Source organism: Phacochoerus africanus, chromosome 5 (genome assembly GCF_016906955.1).
Source record: "Phacochoerus africanus isolate WHEZ1 chromosome 5, ROS_Pafr_v1, whole genome shotgun sequence".
Classification (NCBI taxonomy): Eukaryota; Metazoa; Chordata; class Mammalia; order Artiodactyla; family Suidae; genus Phacochoerus; species Phacochoerus africanus.
The window spans coordinates 117,918,645-117,944,832 of NC_062548.1; the positions used below are offsets into that span (position 1 = coordinate 117,918,645).

The 26,188-nt window shown below is 43.4% G+C and overlaps 1 protein-coding gene across 18 annotated transcripts in view; it reads left to right on the forward strand.

The window, feature by feature from the left end:
• Nucleotides 1-26,188, forward strand: part of DTNB (dystrobrevin beta) — a 247,703-nt gene that overhangs the window by 181,502 nt on the left and 40,013 nt on the right. For 14 of the 18 annotated variants that reach the window (XM_047782486.1, XM_047782488.1, XM_047782490.1 and 11 more), the window contains 4 exons: nt 5,279-5,368; nt 9,167-9,254; nt 19,566-19,651; nt 20,751-20,864. In XM_047782486.1, coding sequence (XP_047638442.1) covers nt 5,279-5,368; nt 9,167-9,254; nt 19,566-19,651; nt 20,751-20,864 — 378 coding nt within the window. The remainder of the gene's footprint in view (nt 1-5,278; nt 5,369-9,166; nt 9,255-19,565; nt 19,652-20,750; nt 20,865-26,188) is intronic. The other 4 variants (XM_047782491.1, XM_047782496.1, XM_047782492.1 and 1 more) reach the window with 1 other exon arrangement.

Sequence of the window (26,188 nt, forward strand, 5' to 3'; positions counted from 1 at the left end):
TGGTTCATTCTACTCAGCCTTGCTTTTGTTGATCTTCCTAATTATGATAGCCTCTCATAGGGGAACAGTGCCCTTCTCGTCTCAACACTTACAGCATTTGCCATTTTCCACTTATTGGTGTGATCATCTCTTTTCTACTTGACTCTTAGCACCAACAGAGCAGAAACCACGTCTGGGTTTTGCTTGCTGTGTTGTCCTCATCTCCTGACACCTAGTAGGTCCTCCAAACATTGGCTCAGCTTCCCAATTTCCACTAGAAATACAATTACTGTGTAATCAAGCATGAACATTACCTACTTTTATGGGTTGGAGTAACATCTAACAGCTTAGAAATGAACAGTTATTATTTTTATAATTTTTTATAGGTTCCAAACTACTGATTTGCTTTAGAACAACAAATTTCTAAAGTGAAACCTATCTGTAAGTTGTAAGTATATGTGTTGCATATGCACATTTTATGCACATACACAATTAAAAAGGAAAAGAGTTTAAATTCAAGAAGTAAATCTGGGAGAATAGTGCAGTCTTGAATGAGAGCAGAACAACCTAACACCCAGACCCCAAACAAAATTATCGAAACTTCATGGACATCTGCATTCCTTCCTTACCAGAGACAGCTGCTGTTAACGCTTTTCATTGTGGTTTAGCTCCCTAGTTTTTATCTGGCAAACACCACTAGTTCTGAAGAGCAGTACTCGGGTCACGCTGGAATGGAGTTTAAGGGACTGTCGCTGCTGGGGTAAACGTCTCCAGTCTGGGTTCTGCCTTTTCCTTTGGAACCCCCCGTCGGATGCTCGGCAGAACCCCTTCGGGACAGGAGCCCGGGGACCTCCACGGGCCACACCCACGGGTCACTTCTCAAGACTCGTCTGGCTTGACCTCTCCGTGGCGTTTGACGTAGGGGATTGCTCCCTTCCCCCAAAACCCTTTCTGCACTTGCCTCCAGATACTCCGCTCTTCTGATTTTCCTCCTGTTCCTTCTTGGCCTCCTCTCTGACCTCTGAATGTTAGTGCACCCAAGGGACCACCTCTCTGTCTGTCTCGACGCGCTCACGCTGGTCACTCACGGGTCCCGTCCAGACTCGGGGCTTTCAGGGAGCGCTGCGTACTGGCGCCTTCCCCGCTTCTTCTTCTGGCCCAGACGTTTCCCTTTTCCCCCACGTATCTTCCTCCTAATCTGTCTTTTCATGTGGATGTTTCATACACGTTTCCTAATGAGCATGTTGTAAACTGAGGTCTGTCCTCTCCCAGGTCTTTCCCAGCTCGGCGAGCGGCGGTCCCGTTCTCCGAGGTGCTTGGTCAGAACCCGTGCTGCTTCTCCCGTCTAAACCGCCAGCTTATTAGATCAGCTCTATCCGAAAACACTGTCAGAATCTATCCAAGGTCTTCTTGCTATTTCTTATCACTTTGACTGCTGCTACTCTTTCCTCGACATGCATATCTCTCATCTGGAAAGTTCAGGAAGTAGCCTTTAAATTGGCCGCTTCTTTCCCCCACTCTCTGGCGCTTTATCTTTCATAGAGCAGATGATCCTATTAAAATGTAAGTTATATGGGGAGTTCCCGTCGTGGCGCAGTGGTTAACGAATCCGACTAGGAACCATGAGGTTGCGGGTTCGGTCCCTGCCCTTGCTCAGTGGGTTAACGATCCGGCGTTGCCATGAGCTGCGGTGTAGGTTGCAGACTCGGCTCGGATCCCGCGTTGCTGTGGCTCTGGCGTGGGCCGGTGGCTACAGCTCCAATTCGACCCCTGGCCTGGGAACCTCCATATGCCTCGGGAGCGGCCCAAGACATAGCAAAAAGACAAAAAAAATAAAATAAAATAAAATTAAAAAAAATAAATAAAATGTAAGTTATATGGTACCTCACTTCTACTCATATCCTTCCAGCGACTTCTACCATCAGAGTAAAAGCTGAAGCCGTTGTACCGGTATGCAGGTTACATAGCACTACTTCTCAGTCTGTCTGCCACAAAGGAGCAGTTTTGTTTTAAATTCTAGTTTGAAGTGAGCGGATACTCTACAAAAGCATGATTAATGAATTACTACCAGGAGAACTTTCCACTCTGATTGTGGCAAGCTAACCATTATCAGATTAGCTCCCCAACCGTAAACTCCTAGAAAACGGGTCTGAATATAAGAAACACCTGTCTTCAAGAATAAGCCAGTAAATAGCATGGAACTGATCCCTGAGGGAAGGGAAACAATGGGAGCGCCCTGTGGTTGCCCGGCCTTTCCGCTGGGAGGCTTTTGCCAAGTCCCAGTGCACGATACAGGCAGAGCAAGGCAGTCTTGCTGAGAGTAGGAGGTGGAGATTGGAGTTTGGGGAGGCTGGAATTTGCTGAGCAGAACACCAGACAGGAGGAAGTGTGCGGAGAAAGAGCTCCATAAATCTGAAGAGAGGTCCCTTGAGTCTTTGGCTGAAAACTAAGCTGTATTTGCATAGAAGAAGGTTTCACAAGACCAGTAAAAGAACAACTACCTGGGAAAGCACAACTCCTGGGGATTTCAACGTGGATCAGCTGTTTGAGCTCACGCAGTTGTCTGGGTTTCAGCCAACCAGAGCAGAGACATCACTGGACATTTGAAGCATTGGGGAAAGACCCCAGAAAAACCACATCTTAGAAGCAGGATGAAAATAGCCCTAAATAAAGGCTCTCTAGATCTACACTAATGAAGCTTAACACACGCCTCAAAAGGATTGATGTGTCCACAAGTAAATTAACTGATGGCCAGACTCTTTAGAGGAAGACATCAAAATCCAGAATTCAGTGATGTAATATGCAGAATTTGCACCATCCAGGGGAAAAAAAAAAATTAGAAGACAGAGAAAGAAGTTGGCTCAGTGAATTCAGGATCCAGTGTTGTCAGTGCTGTGGCGCAGCCAAAAAAAAAGGAGCAGCTAGAGAAAAAAGGCATGTTACATACATGGGAAAAAGGATACGATTTCCCAGTGAATTCTCAGTAAAAACAGTGCAAGCTAGAAAATGGAATGACATCTGAAAGTGCTGAGAGAACTTAGTTTTATTCTCTCAAAAATATAGAAATATCCTATTCTTATTCACTGAAAAGGCCTAGAAGCAGTGGCAACCCCAAAACAGTGAGCACCCCAGCTCCCTGATGTGGCCTCCGAATACCCTTTCTCCGTAAAGGGAACCTGGGAGTCTTGAAAGAATGGTTGATTCCAAATATGGGGCAGGGTATATATACAACATGAGACTGGAGCATCTTATTGTGCAAATACAGAAGCTGATAAGCTCTACAGGTCAGAAGAACACAGGAGCCTGATTCCAGGGGCTCCCACTGGTCAAAGTTAGGACAATTTGCACACCAAAAAGATGATTGCAGTGAACTGAAGCACATCAAATACATAAAAATCCATGAGTTCATAATGATACTAAAAAACCAGACTCCTAGGGCACTAACTCGTTCTTCTGTTGTTATTTTTAAATAATAAGAAATAGCAACCTTTTTTTTTAACTTTCCTGAATGAGCTGTATTTCACAGTAAGCAAATAGATGAAATTAACAAATGCACAGAAGATGATAAATCATCATTTTGAACCCCCTCATGAAATAATGTATCTAGGCAAGAATCATCAGTAAATGCTAAAATTATTAGGTAAGAAGTTGATGGAGGAGTTTGTAATAGGGAGATGTAACCAATAACATCTGAAGCCACTGATCAGTACTTACATGCCATTCCATTATGGGCCTCCTATTTGATTTATAAGTACCTCATATTACATATGATGGATTCTAGCCCCTTCTTAAAAACAAAACAGAAGCAAAAACTTTCCGTCACGCATCTAGATCTGACCCCACAGTGGCTAGAGAAATAAATTAAATGACACCACAGGAAATAGTCATATCCAAAGTGTAGGATATGCTGTAAGCTAACCCGTTTTCTTCACAAAAGATAACATGGAAGAAACAGGGAAAATAAAGTACTGTTGTAGATTAAAGACAGAAGCAGGGAGTTCCTTTTGTGGCTCAGCAGGTTACTAACCTGACTAGTATCCATGAAGATGCGGGTTCGATCCTCAGCCTCGCTCAGTGGGTTAAGGACCCAGCGTTGCCACAAGGTGTGGTCTAGGTCCCTGATGCAGCTGCGATTCTGCGTTGCTGGGGCTGTCACCTTGGCTGGCAGCTGCAGCTCCAATTCAACCCCTAGCCTGGGAACTTCCATGTGCCGCAGGGGTAGCCCTAAAAAAAGAAAAGCAAGAAGGAAAAAAAACCAAACCAGAAACATTTAATCAAATACAAACATAAAAGAAACATATCAATCAAATGCAAAATGTGGACTCGGTATCTTGTCTTTAATTGTAAAAGGATGTTTTTTAAGATTTGAGGAAACTTTTAGGTGGACTAAGATATTAAAGAATTGTTGTTAATTTTTTAGGTGTGGTAATGGTGTTGAGGTTACACCATTTTCCCCTATCTGATATCTGTACAGGCTGAAGCAATCCCAGTGAAATAATAAATTATCTGGGATTGCTCTGGCCACCCACTCCTGCACAAAAAGTTGGGAAAACAATAAACAAGTTGACAAAGTGTTGATTTTTGCTGAACTTTGGCAGCGGGTACTTGAAGAGTAGTCATTAAACTGCTCTTTCTATTTTGTGCGTATTTTAATGTTTCTATAGTAAAAACTTTTTTTAAAAATCGTGTGCTTAAGGACCCCGATATATCTGTGAGAGAGCCTCACTCAAATTGTATGCAACACTGTCCTACAGTTGGATATGATTCTAAGAGGTTTGGTTTAAGTACCAGTTTTATGGGAGAAAATAGAATGATGCAGAATGCTTATGGAAACAAAATGGTTTAACTGGTATCATGAGGTGACACTGGAAGCTCTTACATGTAGACAAAAGCTGTAGAAGCATTAGGGGGCCGCCTAGTGATGACACAGACCCGCTCTGCCCCAGTTTTCCTGCCAGAGGGCATTTCCTAAAAGGTGCATCCATCACAGAGCCCAGAACCTGGCCAAGACTGGTGGGCAGGGCTCCTTGGTGACCCGCTCCTTGGTTTCTCCTTCTCAAGGGTTGTAGTGTCGGTCAGCCAAAGCCGTCTCCTAAGGGACTGCTTTTGTTGAAAGCATTTGGGAGATGTATTCCCCATGGTCTAACACTGTGTTCCATTATGCATTGTGGTTTTTTATTGTTTTCCTTATCATGATTTATTATTTTTTCTATTTTTCTTTGACGTTTGCCCATTTTAATCCGTGTTCATTTCTCGCTCTGTGTTTGTGTGATGCTGTCTTTGCCTCCGTTGTTCCTAGGTTACAGTATAGCCAGCATATACCCAGTCACTTGGCTGATGAGCATGCGCTGATAGCCTCCTATGTGGCCCGACTGCAGCACTGTGCACGGTCAGTGGTAGAGCAGCAGCGGGCGGGTGGCCCGGGGCTGATCAGAGGGAGGGAGAGCTGTGTTACCCGGGGTTACCAGCTGGAAAAAGCTCTGCATGTGGGGTTTTTCTTGAGAGGCTACCAGCTATGTTTGGCAGAGATTAAATAATTGCTAAAGCATTAGCTTCTGAAAGAGAAGGAGCCTTGTCAAGCCTGGGCACTTACCTAAACATCCAGTCAGAGATTCTCCTTTAAAGTGGAGTTCCCTTCCTTCAGATGACACTTAAAGAGTGTGTAAACCTCAGAGAGACGTGTGGTCCCAGACGTGTATTCACAGAGGTATTTGATGCAGTCTCTTACTGTTCATTCTTGCCTAAATAATGAAATCTTTCTGTCGACATTCAGAGTCTCACATTGATCAATGCTAATCTGGGGGCTTTGACACCATCACCTTGTTACATCTTTACATGTTGCATCTTCATCTGTTCCCCCAAATGTATCATTGTTGATTATTTAAACCAGTGATTTTCAACTGTGGTATTGGGTCACTGTCACCTGAGGGACTTTTTCCAAACTATATGTATAATACTCTTCATATTACAATAACTATATGTATTATAATAGCCCACATACCTCTTTCCCTGGGAACTACTGTAATAGTGACTCACTATTAATATGGGAATATGACTGATTCCTCAGTGGGTTATGGTGGAAAAACACTTGATAACCCCTAACTCTAGCAGAGTTAACCCTTTAAAAGAGTTAATACCACAGCAAAAATTATCACAACATTGTAAATCAAGTGCTTCAATAAATTTTTTTAAATGGTAAAAAAAAAAAAAAAGAATTAATACAAAACAAAGTGCCATTACATTCAGGCAGACCCAAAGCCACCCACCTAGTCCAGGCCCACACCTGCCACCGTTCTGCAAGGAGAATGGCAGGTAAATTTAAATAACCTAAGGCCTCCCTCCCATTTGCATAGCAGCAGAGTCTCTTTGCCAAACAACCTGAGATTCTTGTTCTTAGAAAACTATAATTTATAAACTTAAACACATGAGAGAGTCTACAGCCTTCAATTTCGATCTTAGTTTTGCTCTTAACATGCCACGACTCCATAGGAAGCACTTATTCCCCGTGATAATAGAAAAATAAATTAATAATCAACTTAAAATATATGTACCCGAAAAAGGACTGTTTTAAGTATTATACTTCATAGCATTTCCCATGGTTTCCTCAGTATGACTGGGAGGTGTTATTATTTTTAGGCATTTACTTGTCTCTAAGGCCTTAGAGAGACTGTAGGGTTCTCCTACCTCCCGACTCTGTTTTATTGGCTTCTTCTGTAGGAAGGACGCCTGCTAACTGTGCGTTGTATCACAGAGTGTCTCCTCACCCAGCAGATAATTTCTGAGCACTCTGTCCCAGCCTCTTGCTCTCTAGGGAGAGGGCTGTCTCACCCCTGGCAGGACAGTTCATTTATTATCAGTAGGTGCAGTTGTCCACATGATTAGAAGTTCCCCTGGTGAATATAGCAGCAGAGTGTTGGATGGAGACTACTGCCTGATATTTCTGCCCAGGAAGATTTGTGCTAGGTTTAGCTGAGGTCCTCAAATTTCAAGGCTTAGGGATTAGGCTCCCTGAGCAAGCTCTGGCGGCCAGGAGCTCTGGAAGAACCTGAGGATGGCGTGAGCCCTGCATCTCTTCTTGATTTGCAGTCTAAGGAACTGGGCGTCATACCTCCTCAGAGAAGTCAGAAATTTCCTGACAGTGAAAATCAGCTCAAGCAGAAGACTAAGGAACCTTTCTAATTTCCCTCATAGTTTTCATTGACCTTAAAACCTCCCATCAACATAAAGTTCTAGTTTCTGGCTGGAAAGCAGAGCCAGTTAAAGCAACCCTGTCGTCCATCCTGGGGTCTGAATGACAAATAGGATCAGCCCTCCTAAGGAGATGGCATGTGCTGGAGGAGGAGGCGCTCTTTTGCAGAGGAACCTCTTGTGTCCCTTGCCAAAAAAGCAGAGGTCAGCCACTCTAAGTCCCACTTCTTAGGCTGCCATCATCTCCATAATAGTATCCACTCCTATTGTTAAATGTTCATTTTGTTGTTATTTTTAAAATAAAAATAGCCCTCTTATTTTAGATAAACATCTTTAAGGCGCAAATATCATAATTCAGCCCTGACTTTGGGCCCTTGACCCTGAAGTATTAAAGCCAGCTGACAGTACCAGGTTCTTATTACAAGATCGTCTTTGGAGAAAATGATTACCCATGCTAGAGGCTGACACCTAAACTTATATAGCATTGAGAAGTGTCATTGACAGAAGACAGTGACAATGGCAGCATATTTTAAAAAACCCATCCTAGAGGAAAGACCAAGTTAAGCATAAAGAGCTAGCCACAGAGATAGAAATAAAGGAAGGTAAAAAGAAAAAAAAATCCAAGAAAGATACAGTTGGTACTGTACTTGAAACGTCCCATAAATCTCTATTGATTTAACTCCATCCTTCCTGGATTCCCCTTGGTTATTATAACAAGATTTCATGAATGTTGAATTCATGTCCTTCCATTTTTTCATATTTTTTCACATTTCATATTTTGTCATATTGTTAAATTCCAGTCAGGGGATTTTGGAACCCCGAGAACCTGAGCCAGAGTGGAAGCAAGCCATAACAGCCATCGCCAGTCAGTTAGTGTTCCCTTCGAGCATCTGCCAGACTTAAGCAAAGAATTAGCTAGCCCTGGTCCCGATAAATCTAGGAGTGCCCTGATACAGATAAGTAGTCTACATAAGATGCTAAATTACGGGAGTCAGTCCTAATGAGCAGAAAAATTCCAAATGAGCAGCACATAATACACAGAACTAGCCTACTGCCCAAGAACCCTTTTTCATCCAGCTACAGCACTGATATCTCACCTTTAAATTTTTGGAGTGCTGGAACTCTTATTAAGACTAATGGACTTGGAGTTCCCATCTTGGCACAGTGGAAACGAATCCGACTAGGAATCCTGAGGTTACGGGTTCGATCCCTGGCCTCAGTGGGTTGAGGATCTGGCGTTGCCATGAGCTATGGTGTAGGTTGCAGACACGGCTCGGATCTGGTATTGCTGTGGCTCTGGCATAGGCCGGCAGCTGGAGCTCCGATTGGAGCTCCGGTTGGAGCCTGGCAACCTCCATATGCCGCAAGTGCGGCCCTAAAAGGCAAAAATGAAACAAAACAAAAGAGTAGCAGACTTGATTCATTCACTCTAAGATGGGGCTACGGTTGTAGAACAAGCATGCGAAAAGAAGAGGAAGAGGCCTTGAAGGAGGATGTTTACCCCGCTGGAATCCTTCAGCCTTGCTGTGTTGTGAGGCTGCCCAACCCTGGGTCCCTCAGGGTCGTTCAGCCAGTGTTAAACGTACTCTTCCTCAGCCCTCTGTGTTCAAGAATGCCTTGCTTTTTCTTGGTCTTTTTGCATCTAAGACCTCTATGTAAATGTCCTGAGGTTTTTTTAAAAAAACAATTGATTAGAAGTTGACCTCTCAGATTTGTAGATGCCCAGGCTTTTCTCAGCCCTTGCCTTCAAAAAGAAGTGCCCCCTCTGAAGGGGTGGGAGCAGTGGGGATACGCCGCTGAAGAGAAGTGATTTGCGTGGCCTCATCCTTTCTCCAAATCTCCTTTGTCTCAGAAGACCTTGGGATCTATGACTCGGGTCTCCGTTGCTTTTGTTACCATTGTTTTTTCACAGGCGTTTCTCTCGTCTGTTCTTTCTGAGAGAGAAGCGAGGGTAAGGGATGTTTCATAGATACCTGTTGAATGTTTATCTCCTTGGCAGTGTCCTGGACAGTCCTAGCCGGCTGGACGAGGAACACCGGCTTATAGCTCGCTATGCTGCCCGGCTGGCTGCAGAGGCAGGAAACGTGGTGAGTAAATAGGGGTTCTAATAGAGTTGCAGAAATCTGCATTACTTGAACATACAGATGGTAGGGCGATGGTAAACATGAAACTCGGAAAACTGGATACCCCAGTGACAGGAGGAGGGGAATGGGTTTAGGGGAGGGATTAAAGTGGCCTTTAGTATTACGGTATTCTCTCTCTCTCTCTTTTTTTGTTTTGTTTTGTTTTGCTTTTTAGGGCTGAAGCCTCGGCATATGGAGGTTCCCAGGCTAGGAGTCGAATCAGAGCTGTAGCCGCCAGCTTACATCAGAGCCACAGCAACATGGGAGCCGAGCCACATCTGCAACCTACACCACAGCTCATGGCAACGCCGGATCCTTAACCCACTGAGTAAGGCCAGGGATGGAACCTGCATCCTCATGGATGCTAGTCAGATTCATTAACCGCTGAGCCATGAGGGGAACTCCTACAGTATCCTCTTTCTTGTTAAAAAAAAAATGAGTCAATGAAAGAAAATCAAAGAACCAGAATTGGGTTATTTAAAAAGATCACTAAAATTTATAAGACCTTAGGGAGTTCCCGTTGTGGCTCAGGGGGTTAAGAACCCGACTAGTATCCATGAAGATAGGGATTTGATCCCTGGCCTAACTCAGTGAGTTAAGAATCCAGGGTTGCTGCAAGTTGCATTGTAGGTCGTGGATGTGGCTCAGATCTGGTGTTGCTGTGACTGTGGTGTAAGCCAGAGGCAATGACTCCAATTCATCCCCTAGCCTGGGAACTTCCATATGCCGCAGGTACAGCCCTAAAAAGACAAAAAAAAAATTAATAAGCCCCCAGAAATCCTGATCAAGAAAAAAGGAAAGGGGATGTGGAGAAAAGGGAACCCTCATACACTGTTGGTGGGAATGTAAATTTCACTGTGGAAAACAGTGTAGAGTTTTCTTAAAAAACTAAAAATAGGAGTTTCCGTCGTGGCGCAGGGGTTAACGAATCCGACTAGGAACCATGAGGTTGCGGGTTCGGTCCCTGCCCTTGCTCAGTGGGTTAACGATCCGGCGTTGCCGTGAGCTGTGGTGTAGGTTGCAGACGTGGCTCGGATCCCCCGTTGCTGTGGCTCTGGCGGAGGCCGGTGGCTACAGCTCCGATTAGACCCCTAGCCTGGGAACCTCCATATGCCGCGGGAGCAGCCCTAGAAAAGGCAAAAAGACAAAAAAAAAAAAAAAGAAAGCACAGGAGTTCACACTGTGGCTCACTGGTAGCGAACCCAACTAGTATCCAGGAGGATAAAGCTTTGATCCCTGGCCTCACTCAGTGGGTTAAGGATCCAGCGTTGCCCTGAACTGTGGTGTAGGTCACAGATGCAGCTCGAATCTGGTGGTGTTGTGGCTGTGGCATAGGACAGACAACAGCTGCAGCTCCAGTTTGACCTCTAGCCCGAGAACTTTCAATGCCGCAGGTGCAGCCCTAAAAAAGAAAAAGAAAACATAGAAAAATATCTTCATGACCTCAGAGCAGGCAAAGATTTCTCAGAGAGGTTATGGAGATCACAAACCATTAGGTCCAGTGTTGTTCTGGAGTGGAATTACACTGGACAGGCAGGCCAGATCTTGCAGTGTTCTATAGTGTATTGGTTTTAGAAATGTATACTAATTGATGTTTACTTCATCATAGAGAAATAGAGAATTTTGCTTTGTTTCTCTCTCAAAAAGTAATCCATCCCTTTGGATTTGTTTAGATTTCAAAATCTTTTCCCTGAGACTCTAATATTAAGTCATACATCTGATTCTAACATTACAACTCTAAAGGTTAGTGAAATGGAACAGAATAGGGTGGGGGGGAGTCTAAGAAAAAGGCTAGTTTAATTAGTTAAACCTAAACATGTCCTCAATCTGTCATAGATATTCAAGTTATTTTAGAAATTAAAATTTTATAAATGAAATTAAACTTTTTGTGATAGGATAACATCGTGGTTGAATTTTTTAAATTAGGTGTACTTATTGGCATTATATAGTCTTACTGACTTTTCAGAGTATTTTTTAAATTTTGTAAATAAAAGCTCCAAAGCCATTCGACCCTGAAAAGGAGCTCCTAGTACCCCTTCACTGCAAACAAGATAAATCTATTTACACCTGATAATTTCTGATGCCAGTTCTCTAATTCATGTGAAAATGATAATTGTTAGAGTAGTCTTAAGGCTAAATATGATATGATCCCTTTCATCTTCAGTTTATTTTCCAAAGTGTAGTTTCTTATAAATATTGGGTCTCTCAGGAAGGATTCTTCTTGACTAGATTTCTGTTAAACAGAAGACTTGTAATCTGCTAATCTCCTACTGATACAAGTGCTTTGCATAAAGTGGGTGTAGTGCTCAAAAGAATGTATTTATAGCCTGCTAGATAGGCTTTGTATTGATTTAAAAAAAAAAACCTTCCACAAAGACCATTAAATCATTTTAACAGCCAGCATTACACCCTATAGAATGCTGCAGCTTCAGATTCTCACACCTTCCCTGGGTTCAGACAGGGCCAGTGAAACCTCTTCAGGCTGACCCTCAAATAAAGAAATTGTAGGTGCTTTGATGCTAGTTTGTTTTCCTGAAGTGCCAAATTCCTTTTTTAAAAAACAAAAACCAAAACTACAGTGTGTGACAAATCATAGTAATAATAGCAAATCGTCACATTTCATCAGAAACATCACTAGCATTAGATGCAATTGGATTTTTTTTTGGTATATTTTTAAAGTTTTTTTTTTTCTTTATGAAAAAATTAAAAACTCATTATGGACAACACCAAAAAAGGTGTAAAGAAAGGGAACCCATTGTTCATTGTGATACTACCTAGCATTTACACACTTTGTGAGATTTTCTCACATAGCCCAGACCTAGACGTCACAGCTCATCCAGTCAACTGTTCCACCCATGCACCATTTCAGAAATAGCCTTTTGGCTTCCTGGAATTGAAGATCAACAGTATTTTCATGTGGTGTTTTGCACACATTTAGTGACTTAAAATGCCTGTGAAACAGTCATTGTCAAACCTGGCTGCATATTATAATCTGGTGTGCAGCACGTAAAGAATATATAGAATCTTGGCTTTGCCTCAGACCTACTGAGTCAGAGCCTCTGGGTTTAGTAGGGTCCATTGGTTTTAATTTAAAAAAGAAAAGGGAAAAAAACCTTTTCAATCTTGTGATTTACAGCTAGCTTGGGAACCAGTGCCCTAAAATACATGCCTGGGTTTTTGAGCGAGAGGAGAGAGATATTAATAACCCATAGCCCTCTAGTTAGTCTAAGCAGCTTGAGCTGTTGGGAGGACTGCCCCTAGGATACAGCGGAAGTCTAGCTGATATCAAGCGCGTCTCTGTGGAAATCATCCTGCCAAGTTCATACCGATGAGAAACTTCCAGTCTCTTTTTAAGAGGTTCCAGAAATGCATGCTTCCGGTTATGGTTTGCCAACTGTGTTGGCCTTCCTTGGTTTATAATATTTGCCCACTTTTATTCAGTGGGGTCTTCACTTACATTTTTTAAATGAGCTTTATTTTTTTCCATTAGAGTTGGTTTACAGTGTTCTGTTAGTTTTCTACCATATAGCATAGTGACCCAGTCACTCATACATATATACTTTCTTTTTCTCACATTATCCTCCATCACGTGCCATCCTAAGTGACTGCCTACAGTTCCCAGGGCTGTACAGCAGGGCTCGGTGGAGTATTATTTCTTGTGTTTTTCAGATGTGTCTCCATCTCATTAAAGGCGATGGGGCTCAGTGGGATGACCTAAACCGGGAGAATACTAGTGTGACAGAGGAAGGGATGCTCTTCCCATCTCTTTCCATAAATACTCCCATTTTATAGACAAGAAAAGAAAAGTACATAGTAATATGAAGTGTTTCAAGGCTTACACGGCAAGTAAATAGCAAACCCTAGGATTCCTAACTGGTCTACCTACTTCCATTCTTACCGCACTATAAGAAATCCTCCTTTCAGTAGCCCAAGTAGTGTTTGTGTTTAACAGACTTTTCATTATATGTTTTAGATCTGCAGAAGAATTATGAAGCTAGTACAGAGAGTTTCCATACAGCTCATGTTCCGTTTCCCGTGTTATTAGCATCTTCTTAGTCTAGCGTGTTTCTTGCAATAAATGAGCCAATACCAATACATTATTATTAACTAAAATCCGTACTTTATTCAGATTTCATTCGTGTTTACCTAATATCTTTTTTCTGTTTGGGTGTTCCAGCCAAAATACCACATTACATTTACTTGTTGTGTCTCCTGAGGCTCCTCTGGTCCATGACAGTTTCTCGACTTTCCTTGGGTTTTTTGTTTGTTTGTTTGTTTGTTTGTTTTTAACTCATTGAAATATAGTCGATTTAGGAGTTCCCATCATGGCTCAGTGGGTTAAGAACCCAACATAGTGTTCATGAGTATGCGGGTTTGATCCCTGGCCCAGCTCAGTGGATTAAGGACCCAGCATTGCCACAAGCTGCGGCAAAAGTCACAGATGCGGCTTGGATCCCATGTTGCTGTCGCTGTGGTGTAGGCCGGCAGCCGTTGCTCTGATTCGACCCCTAGCCTGAGAACTTCCATATGCCGCAGGTGCAGCCCTAAAAAACAAGAAAGAAAGAGAGAGAGGGAGGGAGGAAGGAAGTCGATTTACAATTTTGTGTTGGTGTCAGGTGAACGGCAAGGTGATTGTATGTTTTTAAGATTATTTTCCGTTAGAGGTTATTACTGACTTTGTTTTTGAGGGCCTTGCGGTTTTGAGGAATGTCCCTTCATTGGGAATTAGGATTTGTCATCCTCATGATTAGACGGGGTTATGGGTTTGGGGGAGGAAGAAATGAGTGCCCTTTGCCTCCGGTCACATCAAACACACATCACTTATCACCGTCTGCCGACCTTGATCACCTGGCTGAGGAAGCGCTTGTCAGGTTTCTCCGACACAAAGTTACTCTTTTGTCCTTTTGCTACACTCTCCTCTTTGGAAGGAAGTCACTGTGGACAGACCACACTTAAGGAAAGGGGAGCTGGGCTCCACCTCCTCGAGGGCAGAGTATGTACATATGTTATTTGTGATTGATTCCTTGTTTCCCTGTTCAGAATCCTGCAGTGGCTTCACACCATGTTCATAATGATGTGAAAACCCCTTTCTATGACTAAAAGGTCCTTTATGCTCTGAGTTTTCCCAATTTTTTTTGTCTTTTTGTCTTTTGTCTGTTGTTGTTGTTGCTATTTCTTGGGCCGCTCCTGCGGCATATGGAGGTTCCCAGGCTAGGGGTCGAATCGGAGCTGTAGCCACCGGCCTACGCCAGAGCCACAGCAACTCGGGATCTGAGCCGCGTCTGCAACCTACACCACAGCTCACGGCAACGCCGGATCGTTAACCCACTGAGCAAGGGCAGGGACCGAACCCGCAACCTCATGGTTCCTAGTCAGATTCGTTAACCACTGCGCCACGACGGGAACTCCGAGTTTTCCCAATTTATCACCCACCCCTGGCCCATAGCTCACCTCCCTCCGTCAGTACTGACCAGAACACACCAACCTGGAGTACCTGTGGGCCTTTGCCCATCTTTTCTGCCCAGCAGGTCCAACCTCCAAACCTTCACCTGGTTTGTTTTCTCAGTTCACTGAATCTTTCATAACCACCTCATTAAAAAAGTCTTCTAAGTTTATTCTGTTTCATTACCCTATATTTCTTCATCGAATTTATCACTACTGATATTGTTGTTGTTTCTTTGTTTTTTGTTTTGTTTTTTTTTGTCTTTTTTGTTGTTGCTATTTCTTGGGCCACTCCCGAGGCATATGGAGGTTCCAAGCTAGGGGTTGAATCGGAGCTGTAGCCACCAGCCTACGCCAGAGCCACAGCAACGCGGGATCCGAGCCTCGTCTGCAACCTACACCACAGCTCACGGCAACGCTGGATCGTTAACCCACTGAGCAAGGGCAGGGATCGAACCCGCAACCTCATGGTTCCTAGTCGGATTCGTTAACCACTGCGCCACGACGGGAACTCCTGTTTCTTTGTTTTTTATCTTTCTTTCCCAATGTAATGTAAGCTACGTCAGGATGGGGGCTGTATCTATGCACTAATGCCTCCCTAGTTTCTGGAACAGTGTTTTAGCACATAGTAAGTACTCAGGAAATATTTGCTTGGCCTAATGAATGAATGAACTATTTAACTGTTGAAAGAAATCATCTTTTAGGTCTCTTCTGGAAAAGGTATTCTATGTCTGGAGTTCCCATTGTGGCTCAGCAGATTAAAGATCCGACTAGCATCCATGAGGATGTGAGTTCGATCCCTGGCCTTGCTCAGTGGGCTAAGGTTCCAGTTTTGCTGTAAGCTGCTGTGTAGGTCGCAGATGCGACTCAGATCTGGCGTTGCCGTGGCTGCAGCTCCAATTTACCCCCTAGCCTGAGAACTTCCCTATGCTGCGGGTTCAGCCCTAAAAAAAAAATAAAAATAAAAAGTGTTCAGTGTCTTTATAGACTAATCATTCCCTCTGTCTTCAGTGTCCTGGAGGCATGTTAGTAATGAATATCTTTTTTTTTTTTTTTTTTTGAGGGATACTGTGGTATCTAAGATAATCAATAAATAAAATCCTCCATTCCTCTGTTATTTAAGGTACACATGACTGTGTTTGAAGTGTGTCTGGGTGAAATAAGCTGCTATTCAGCTCTCCGTACTGGGGGCTCTCCTGTTGTTGCATCTGGGTGAAGGAGCTAGGACGCAGGCTGCTCCAGGTGGAAGCACTGACTAAGACTTTGACTCTTCTTCCACCTCTGCTTCTTTGTGTTTGAATAACAGCGCTTCTTGGTGGCAAAAAATCTAGCCTGCTTAGGAGTCACTATGGATAATAATTATTGATTCCTGTATTAACCTCCTCTTTGAAGGATGCTTCAGCATTGCCGTCAGACACGCAAACTAAAAAGACACTTTAGAAATTTCCAGTGAAATACTACAGGGTTTTCCTTTGTTCGCTTATCATCATAAGAAGCAAATTCCTTTCAGAGTTGCTTTCCTCATCCATAATTTTCCCTGGTCCCACTCTCCTAAGGAGTCATTCGTTTTAACTCCAGTTTTCAGGAATTGTAAATCTCTATTCACAGCCGTTTCGGTCTCAGGTAAGCTCTGAGGTTCAACTCAGGCTTTCATAAGACTCTGAGTAGAATATAGAAAATTTACTCAACTAGCTGCTGGTCTCCTCTTCTCTGGAGAAAGAAAAATCACTTCTTTTTCTTTTAAAAAAGGCAAAATAGGAGTTCCCGTCGTGGCGCAGTGGTTAACGAATCCGACTAGGAACCATGAGGTTGCGGGTTCGGTCCCTGCCCTTGCTCAGTGGGTTGACGATCCGGCGTTGCCATGAGCTGTGGTGTAGGTTGCAGACGCGGCTCGGATCCTGCGTTGCTGTTGCTCTGGCACAGGCCAGTGGCCACAGCTCCAATTCGACCCCTAGCCTGGGAACCTCCATATGCCGAGGGAGCGGCCCAAGAAATAGCAAAAAGACAAAAAAAAAAAAGAGAAATATAAATAACCTTACAGGGACCTACTGTGTAGCACAGGGAATTATACTGCATAACTGAGACTAACATAACATTGTAATCAACTGTATTGCAATAAAAAATTTTTTTAAAGAAAAATGTTTAAGAGTTCCCGTCATGGCGCAGCAGAAATGGATCTGACTAGGAACCATGAGGTTGTGGGTTCCATCCCCAGTGTCGTTCAGTGGGTTAAGGATCCGGCGTTGCCGTGAGCTGTGGTACAGGTTGCAGGTGTGGCTTGGACCTGGCGTTGCTGTGGCTGGGGTGTAGGCTGGCAGCGATAGCTCCAATTAGATCCCCTAGCCTGGGAACCTCCATATGCCACAGGTGCGGCCCTAAAAAGCAAAAAATAAAAAAATAGAAAATAAAGAAAAATATTTCATAATTGGTAAAAAGTCTCCCATCCAGATTTGCTATGCCGATCTGCACCTGTTTATTTAGGAAATTCCATGTGAGAAGAATCATGTATTGCATCTTTAAGCTCTAGGTAGGAAACAAGGTTTCTGCCTCATCATAAATCATGTTTTGAACAGAACCAAAGATACATGAAGTGAAACCTAACCAGCCAAGAGCCTTCATTAAGACTCCACTTAACCAGCTTCCATTCTGGTTAATCAATAAAAGGGAAAATGCCACCTAGTCATCCATTTTCCTATCTTGTGTTGATTGGCTTCCATATTCTCAAAGGAGGGAACAGGGGTCAGAAACATCAGTGGATATGCAAATCAAAATCATAATAATTTTTCCATTTTTCCAGAGAAGATGTGTAGACAGCCAATAAGCACATGAAAATATGCTCAACGTGTTAGTCATTGGGGAAACACAAGTCAAATTCACAATGAAATGCCATTTGCCTCCTCACGAGGATCACTGCGATCAAAAACAGGGGCAGTACCGACTGTTGGCAAGAATGTGGGGAAAAATGGACCCCTTTTATGTAGCTAGTGGGGATGTAAAATAGTACAGCCTCATGGGAACACCGATTGGCAGATCCTCAAAAGGCAGTTACTCTATGACCCAGCGATTCCACTCTTAGGTAAATATATCCGAGAAAAATGCAAGCATGTTCCGATACAGAAACGTGTCCACAAATGCTCATTAGCAGCATTATTCAAAATAGTGCCCCCCCTCCCCCCGCAAATGGGAGCAACTCTGATGTCCATCACCTGTTGGATGGATGAACAAAACACGGTATATCCATATGATGGACTCCTAAAAGCGCATGGAGTGCTGCACACATGCCACAACATGAATGAACCTTGAAAACATTTACTAAGTGAAAGAAGCCGTACATAAAAGATCTGATCGCATAGTGCCTGATTCCATGTGTCTGAACTGTCCAGAACAGGCAAACCCACAGATACAGAAGGTAGGTTAGCGGTTGTCAGGAGGTGGAGAAGGGGGAAATGGGGGGTTACAGTGGGTTTCTTTTTGAAGTGTTAAAAATGTCTTGGAATTAGATAGTGATGAAGCAGCCTCATAAATATAGTTTAAAACCACTGAATTGTATACTTTAAAAGGATAGATTTTATGGCATGTAAATTATATCTAAATTTAAAAAAATAATAAAACCCCACAATTAGGTACTTCACACCACTAGAATGGTGAAAACCAAAAGGACAATGGCAGTTATTGGCAAGGATGTGGAGGAATTGGAACCCTCATTCGTTGTTGGTGGGATTGTAACATGGTTCAGCCACTTTGGAAAGCAGTTTGATACTTTCCCCAAACGTTAAATACGAAGTTACCATATAACTCAGAAATTCTACTCTTAGTTTCCATCGTGGCGTGGCGCGACAGAAACAAATCCGACTGGGAACCATGAGGTTGCGGGTTCGATCCCTGGCCTTGCTCAGTGGGTTAACGATCCGGCATTGCCGTGAGCTGTGGTGTAGGTCGCAGATGCGGCTCGGATCTGGCGTTGCTGTGGCTCTGGTGCAGGCTGGCAGCTGTAGCTCCAACTAGCCCCCTAGCCTGGGAACCTTCATATGCCACAAGTGCGGCCCTAAAAAGACCTAAATAAATAAATAAAAAGGAAAGAAATTCCACTCTTAGGTATTTATCCAAGAGAGATGAAAATACACATCAGTGCAACGACTTGTAAATGAGAGTTCAGAGAAGCTTCATTTGTAATAACCAAAAGCTGGAAACAGTGGAATACTCTTCAGCAATAAATGAGAAGAAACTCCTACTAGTTAAACAGCAAGGTCCTACAGTATAGCACAGGGAACTGTATTCAATATTCTGTAATATACCATAATGGAAAAGAATATATATATATATTCATAACTGAATCACTTTTCTGTACAGCAGGATTTCACACAACATTGTAAAGCAACTATATTTCAATAAAAAATAAATTAGTAAAAGGAAGAAACTCCTGATTCATGAAGCAACATGGATGAACCCCAGAAACATCATGCTAAGTGGAAGCCAGGAACTAAAGACTGCGTGTTGTATGATCCATTTATATGAAGTTTCTAGAAAAGGCAAAACTGTAGACAGCAGATCAGTGGTTGCCTGCGGTTGGGGATGGGAGTGGTAGTTGATTACAAACTGGCATGAGGGAATTTCTGTGGTGATCAAAAATGTTCTAAAACTGGACTGTGGTGATTGGTTTGCACAACTGTTTAAATTTACTAAGATTCATTGAATTGTACCCTTAAAATGGGTGGATTTTATGGTATGTAAATTATACCTCAAAAATCTGTTTTTAAAAAATCAGCAGACCATCTGGGGCTCTGGTTATATTTGAATCAGAAAAAAAAAAAACTTTCTTCTTCCTCACTCTAGACCCGTCCTCCCACTGACTTGAGCTTTAACTTTGATGCCAACAAACAACAAAGGCAGCTTATTGCAGAGCTGGAAAACAAAAACAGGTAAGAACGCAGAGGTCAGCCGGTTTCTGAGGCCCAAGGGTATCACGTGAGTATCTGATTCTCATTCCTTGCGGACCGGATGGGGGTTGACCGCAAAGGAAGAGCCCACCTCAGTGAAAATAGGGCAGCTCAAGTCTGGTACGTGCCCTGGGCACTGAAGTGTGTATCTGCGTCCGGCTCCCTCTGGCCAACCGCACCCTGCTCCCGTGCCCGCAGGTGGATTCTTTCCCCACCCACGGGTATGGTCCCTCTCAAGGTTCCCTTCTCCACTCTACTCCCAGGAGCCTTTGCTCCATCCTGTGGTCTTGTCCTGGCTCATGATGCTGCCCGCGACTGTCTGGTCTCTCACTGAGAAGCTCTTTACAGGCTTGGAGACCGGTCAGCTCACCGTCATGCACTGGACAGGCAGAAACCAGGATAAGGAGATTGGATGTAACATATAACAGGCATGGTCCCCGGTGGGGGGAGGGCTGGGGCGAGGCCCTGAGGGGTCAGGAAAAGAAGGGAGACAGAGGAGGAAGCACAAGACCTGCCTTAGAATATTGTGAGGGTTTTTTTGTTTTGTTTTTTTTCATTCCCCTGGAGAGGAACAGAATATTCTAGTTGTCATTTTTCTTCTGTGGAGATTCTTTTAAATTTTTAAGAGGATTTGTGGAGTTCCCGTCGTGGCTCAGCAGAAAGGAATCTATCTGCCTGGCATCCATAAGGACGCAGGTTTGATCCCTGACCTTGCTCCATGGGTTAAGGATCCTGCATTGCTGTGGCTGTGGTGTAGGCCGGCAGCTAGCTACAGCTCTGATTCAGCCCCTACCCTGGGAACCTCCACATGCTGCAGGTGTGGTCCTAAAAAGATCAAAAAAAAAAAAAAAAGAGGATTTGTATGACTTTTTCACCCTCAAAGGATTGTTTCATTGAGGAAGCATCCAGTGCAGCAGTTTTAAGAAGGTGTCCATTTCGCATCTTGGTTATGCAGAAGCAGTCAGAACAAGATTGGCAGAGGCAGCTCTATTAGAACAAAAACTTCCAGTGGGGGCGGGTGGGGGGAGGGGGGAGATGGGAAGCACCACACAGCCACCTCTTTCCCATCCGTCCTCTCTAGAGAGATCCTGCAGGAGATTCAGCGTCTTCGTCTGGAGCACGAGCAGGCCTCCCAGCCCACCCCCGAGAAGGCCCAGCAGAACCCCACGCTGCTGGCAGAGCTGCGGCTGCTGAGGTGAGTAGGGCTACTGCACCCCTGTGCCCAGATTCTTATCTGCTGCGGTAGGAATTGGTCCCTTGGAAACCGACCTAGTGGTCTGTTTATCGGTACAGCTGATCACGTTAGAACAAACAGCTGAAGCATCCCACTCGCTCTGTTCCTGCTTCCGATGCTTGGGTTCCTTTATTAATCACTCTGGGAGCTCCTGCCTTCATTCCAGCACCAGATAAACAGCAGCCTCCAGCTCCACAGCAGGCCAGGCAGTGTTTATACGTCCATGCTTGCTTTTAAAAGACCATTGTGCTGCACTCAATCTTCTTATCTTGCAAATTAGACTGACTTTAGAGACTCTGGGCCAGAATAATGTTCTCTGCGTCCTTCGAGTGTCTTCTCCCTTCACAGGGAAAGGGTGCGTCCTGCACACGTCCTCTGAGATGTGAAATCAAGGAGGACCCCGTTGCCTCGTGGCTGTGGTACCTTCCCACTTCACCGTAAATATAAACTGTCTCAAGGATCCAGAGGCTAAGGACGCGGGAGCTGGATGAGAGCTGAGAGCAGCCTCAGCTCCCACTCGGTGGGTGCCGTTTCCAAGGGCACGAGGAGCTCTTGCAGCAGGCCGGAACACGAGCCTCATCCGAGCAGAGTTATGAGGGTCTGATTTCCTGTCAGTCTTAGAAAGAGGTGTGTATGCTCTTCCGTAAGTGAGGACACTATGGAAACAAAGTGAGCCCCTTGATTCTCAGCAGGCCTCTTAATTTCCAAACAGTGGGTTCTGTTTGGGTTTGATGTCCCATCGTTGATTTTTAGTGTGCGTGCATCTGGGGTTCCGCACAGCTGAATATCCATCTGTTCTTCGTTCTTCCTTTGGTTTAGGTCATTTAGCTTCCCAACCATGAGTTCTTCTCGTAGAGAATGGAGATTACTGTTTTTCTGTAACTATCCTTTTGTTTAGATCTGTGTCATAAAGAATTTAAACTGGGCAGATGAAAATCATTAGAGATACAGAGAGTCTCATTCTCCTAAAAGTTCATTTTAGTTTCTAAATTTACTTGGGCTAAGGTTTTGCTTTCTCCAGGTCCACCGTCCCATATCTGGGATATCAGCACCCTGGTGTCACACTAGGAAGGACAAAACCTGCTGACTCAGGTAGAGCAAACTCAAAGCTGTCAGCGTAAGACACAGCTGTTTTCTTTCCCTGCCTCAGCTCAGGCTGAGTGATTATTTTGTATCTAGAAAAGCAAAAAACTGTCATCCTTGAGTCTTAACTGTCGCTGGACCTGGGATTGCTAACGGTGCTTCTTTATGCTAGAGGGATTGTAGGTTTAGTAGGCAAAGGGCTGAATCCAGTGATATGACATAAGGCAGTTAGAAGCAGGAATATACAAGTCCAAGAAGGGGCTAAATCCTGAGAAATCAGAAAGTAGTTAATCTCAAAAGCAGCTTCTATATCACTGAAAAAAAAAGGGACTTTAATAACTGTGCTCGATCAACAGGTCGTGCATAAGGACAAACATTCACTTTCTTCCTCACACTATATACCAAAAACACTGCCAGATGGATTAAACATGGAGACAGAACCATAAAAACTCCTAGAAGAAAACATAGAATTTCTTTAGGATTTCGGAATCGAAAATCATTTTTCAGAATTACCGGTCATGAAAGAAGCTGGTAAATTCATCGATATTAATATTAAGAACTTTTGTTTATCACAGACATGTAAAGGGCAAGATTTGTGTATAGGTTCTGACCTCCTTCTGGTTTTGATCAATAGACATGAATCCAGGAACTGCCAGTTCCCATCTAGTAAAATAAAACAAGATAGAGAACTTGTCCCTAGGGTTAGTGGTTATGCATCCTGGTCACTAAGATTGTCTTTTCTCCCTTTACTCTTTGTTTGGTTGGTTGGTTGCATTTTGGTGGGGTTTTTTTGTTTTTTGTTTTTTGTTTTTTTGGTCTTTTTAGGGCCGCACCCACAGCACATGGAGGTTCCCGGGCTAGGGGTCTAATCAGAGCTGTAACTGCTGGCCTACACCAGAGCCACAGCAAAGCCAGATCCGAGCCTCGTCTTCGACCTACACCACAGCTCACAGCAACGCTAGATCCTTAACCCACTGAGCAAGGCCAGGGATCGAACCCGCAACCTCATGATTCCTAGTCGGATTCGTTAACCACTGAGCCACGACGGGAACTGCCCCTTTACTGTTTTTAAATGGAGTATTTGTTACAATAATAATAACATGCATGGCAAACATGTAAGATATGAAGCATAATGTTAAAATGAATACCCAGGAACCCACATCCTACCTGAGAATTCATCTGTTGCTAAAAACCTGTCATCTGTAGAAGTGCCCCCCTCCAATCCCACTTTCCCCCAGAGCCAACCTCTATCTAGAATTTGGTTTATCATTCCCTTGCTTTTTAAACAGTATTGTCAAATATGTGTGTATACCTACATAATAAAGTGTCTAGTTTTCTTTTGGTTGTGTTTTGGGGCTTTATAGAAATGGTATTAGATGCAGTCTTCTGGGACACTTTCCCCCTTAATATTACTCTTCGGGATGCTTCCAGGTTGCTGCATGTAGCTGCAGTGCATTCATTTTTGCCATGTAGTAAATTATTTGATCATGCACAACACAGAGAAAGAGTCCTGCCTCGAGTCTCAGGAGTTCAGGGAAGAAAGACTATCTAGAAAATTGAATCAACTCCTCCTCATTGCATTTATACCTCTGCTGGAAATTTAGAGAGTGTGAAGACTGGAAGACAATTATTCTATCTTAAAAGTGTACCATCTAGTTTTGGAAACAAAACATAAAATAATTTGCTAGTCAGTTAAATAATATCGTACATTGCTAATTAGTAGTGTGGATATTAAAAGAAATTTGAGTAGGGAGAGATAAACACACACACGCACACACATGCACGCACACATACACCCACATACCCACAGTCTAGACGTAGTTAGACCCTTGGAGGTGGCAGGATTTGGGCTAAATCATGAAAGGGAGGTCTGGTTTGAATGGAGTATGGAACAAAACATTTGAGTTTAGAAGCAGAGTTGGGGATTCAGCAAGATTCTCCAATAAGTGTGACACATTTCAGAGAGAGGAAGGAGTCTTGGAGCTAAGAATTTGTTTTCAGTCATCCAGTGAATTAATCTTCAGAGTGCCAATGATGAGAGATAAAATTAGTTAGATACTTGAGACCAGATTCTGAGAGCCTTAAGTGACAGGCCATTGGAGATCCTTGGAGGGCTTCAAATAATCATTTTGTTAAGTTCACTAGATGTTAATTGAGTCCACAGTAGATGTGAGATAGTCTCTTAATCATTCAATATATGCAAAGATGGGTGAGGTTCATCCCCTGACCTCAAGGATTTTGCATCATGGTGTGAATGACTGAAATGCAAGGTAAAATAAATTAAGCGCCATAGAGACGCATCAGTTGCTATGGTGTTTAATTAAGCAGGATCTGATACCTGCTGAGGGAATCGGGAATAGCTTCCTGGAAAGAGTGACATTTGGGATGGACACTAAGGAATGAATAACATTTGGAGGAAAGTGGGGAATAGCTGTGAGTCATAAAATGATGCGTTCTTCTTAGGGAAAAGTTCTAAAATATTATCATGCCACAGGCATGGTCAAAAATAAATAATAAAATCATTTCAACATTTAATCAACATTAAACAATTATTGAGACATTTTACTTTTTTATTCACTTTTTATTCACACTAAGTTTTTTGGTTTGTTTTTTTTTTTGGCTGTGCCTATAGCATGCAGAAGTTCCCGGGCCAAGGATTCAACCTGCACCATAGCAGCAACCTGAGCCACAGCAATGGCAATGCCAGATCCTTAACCTACTAGGCCGCCAGAGAACTCCCTTCCACTAAGTTTTTAAAGTACAGTATGTATGTTACAGCGCATCTACATTTGGACTAGTGCTCAGCAGTGACCTGTGACTAGTGGCTAACGTACTGGACGGCAGAGGTCTACACCATACAGGCCAAGAGTCAGTGATGCTGGCAAGTCTGCTATTGAGATTATTACATGGGATGATGAAATGGACCCAGCTTTCCATTGAGCTGCTCTAGGAGCATTCTATGAAGAACCTTACTTGATCTTCAAAGTAGTGCTGTTATTTGTTACTAGTCCCATTTCAGAGATGAGAAAGTTGAGGCTCAGACAGGTGGAGTAACTTGTCCAAGGCAGCATATTGAGTAAAATGGTAGGCCTCCATCTCTTGATTTCCACCCCACTGCTTTTGCCTGACCATAACAGATGAAATCAGGATTCATCAAGCTAGGAGACCATTGCATGTGTGAGGTGAGGATCATTTGGATCAAGTCAGAGAAGCTGGAATGAAAAGGTAAACGTGTGAATTTCCACAATCATTTGAATTGGGTGACTGATTGAATATAGGAAATGAACAGGGAAAGTATCAAAGAGGACTGAGCTGTTCAGCCATGACAACTAGAGGGGAAAGTGAGAGAGAAAGGGAATTTGAGAAAGAGCCCCATTTGGGGAGGCAAGTCTTAGGTTTGCTTTCGGACAGATTGAGCTAGATTCGATGACAGGAAATCTGCCCTCAAGGAAACTGACTTCTCTGAGACACAGAGTCATCCTGATGTCTGTCACACTTTTTGAACCTGCTGTGTGGATCTGGAAGCACTGACTCCTGAACCCTGTTTTCCCTGAGCAGTTTTCATACATTTTCTCCACTATTAATACAAATGTGGACCAATTTTCTATGTATAAATGAGGTATTTGACTTTGCTGAGGGATTTGTTAATAATTTTAACAGTGCTTTTTCTCTGCGTGGCCATGTATCCTTCCCAAAGCGTTGTTGCATACTGTTCTCACAGCAGTAAAGAAAACTGGGCTAAACAGATATTATCACCATTTTGGAGGGTTTTTTTTTTCTTTTTATTTTATTAAAGTATAGTTGGTTTACAATGATGTGCCTATTTCTGCTGTACAGCAAAGGGACTCTTATATACATTCTTCTTTTGTGTTCTTTTCCATCATGGTCTATCCCAGGAGATTGGCTATAGTTCCCTCTATTACATAGTAGGACCTTATTGTTTATCCATTCTAAATGTAATAGTGAGAGTTCCCAGAGTTCCCGTCGTGGCTCAGTGGTTAACGAATCCAACTAGGAACCATGAGGTTGCGGGTTCAATCCCTGCCCTTGCTCAGTGGGTTAAGGATCCAGCGTTGCCGTGAGCTGTGGTGTAGGTTTCAGACGCAGCTCAGATCCTCAGGTGCTGTGGCTCTGGTGTAGGCTGGCGGCTATAGCTCCAATTAGACCCCTAGCCTGGGAACCTCTGTATGCCACGGGAGTGG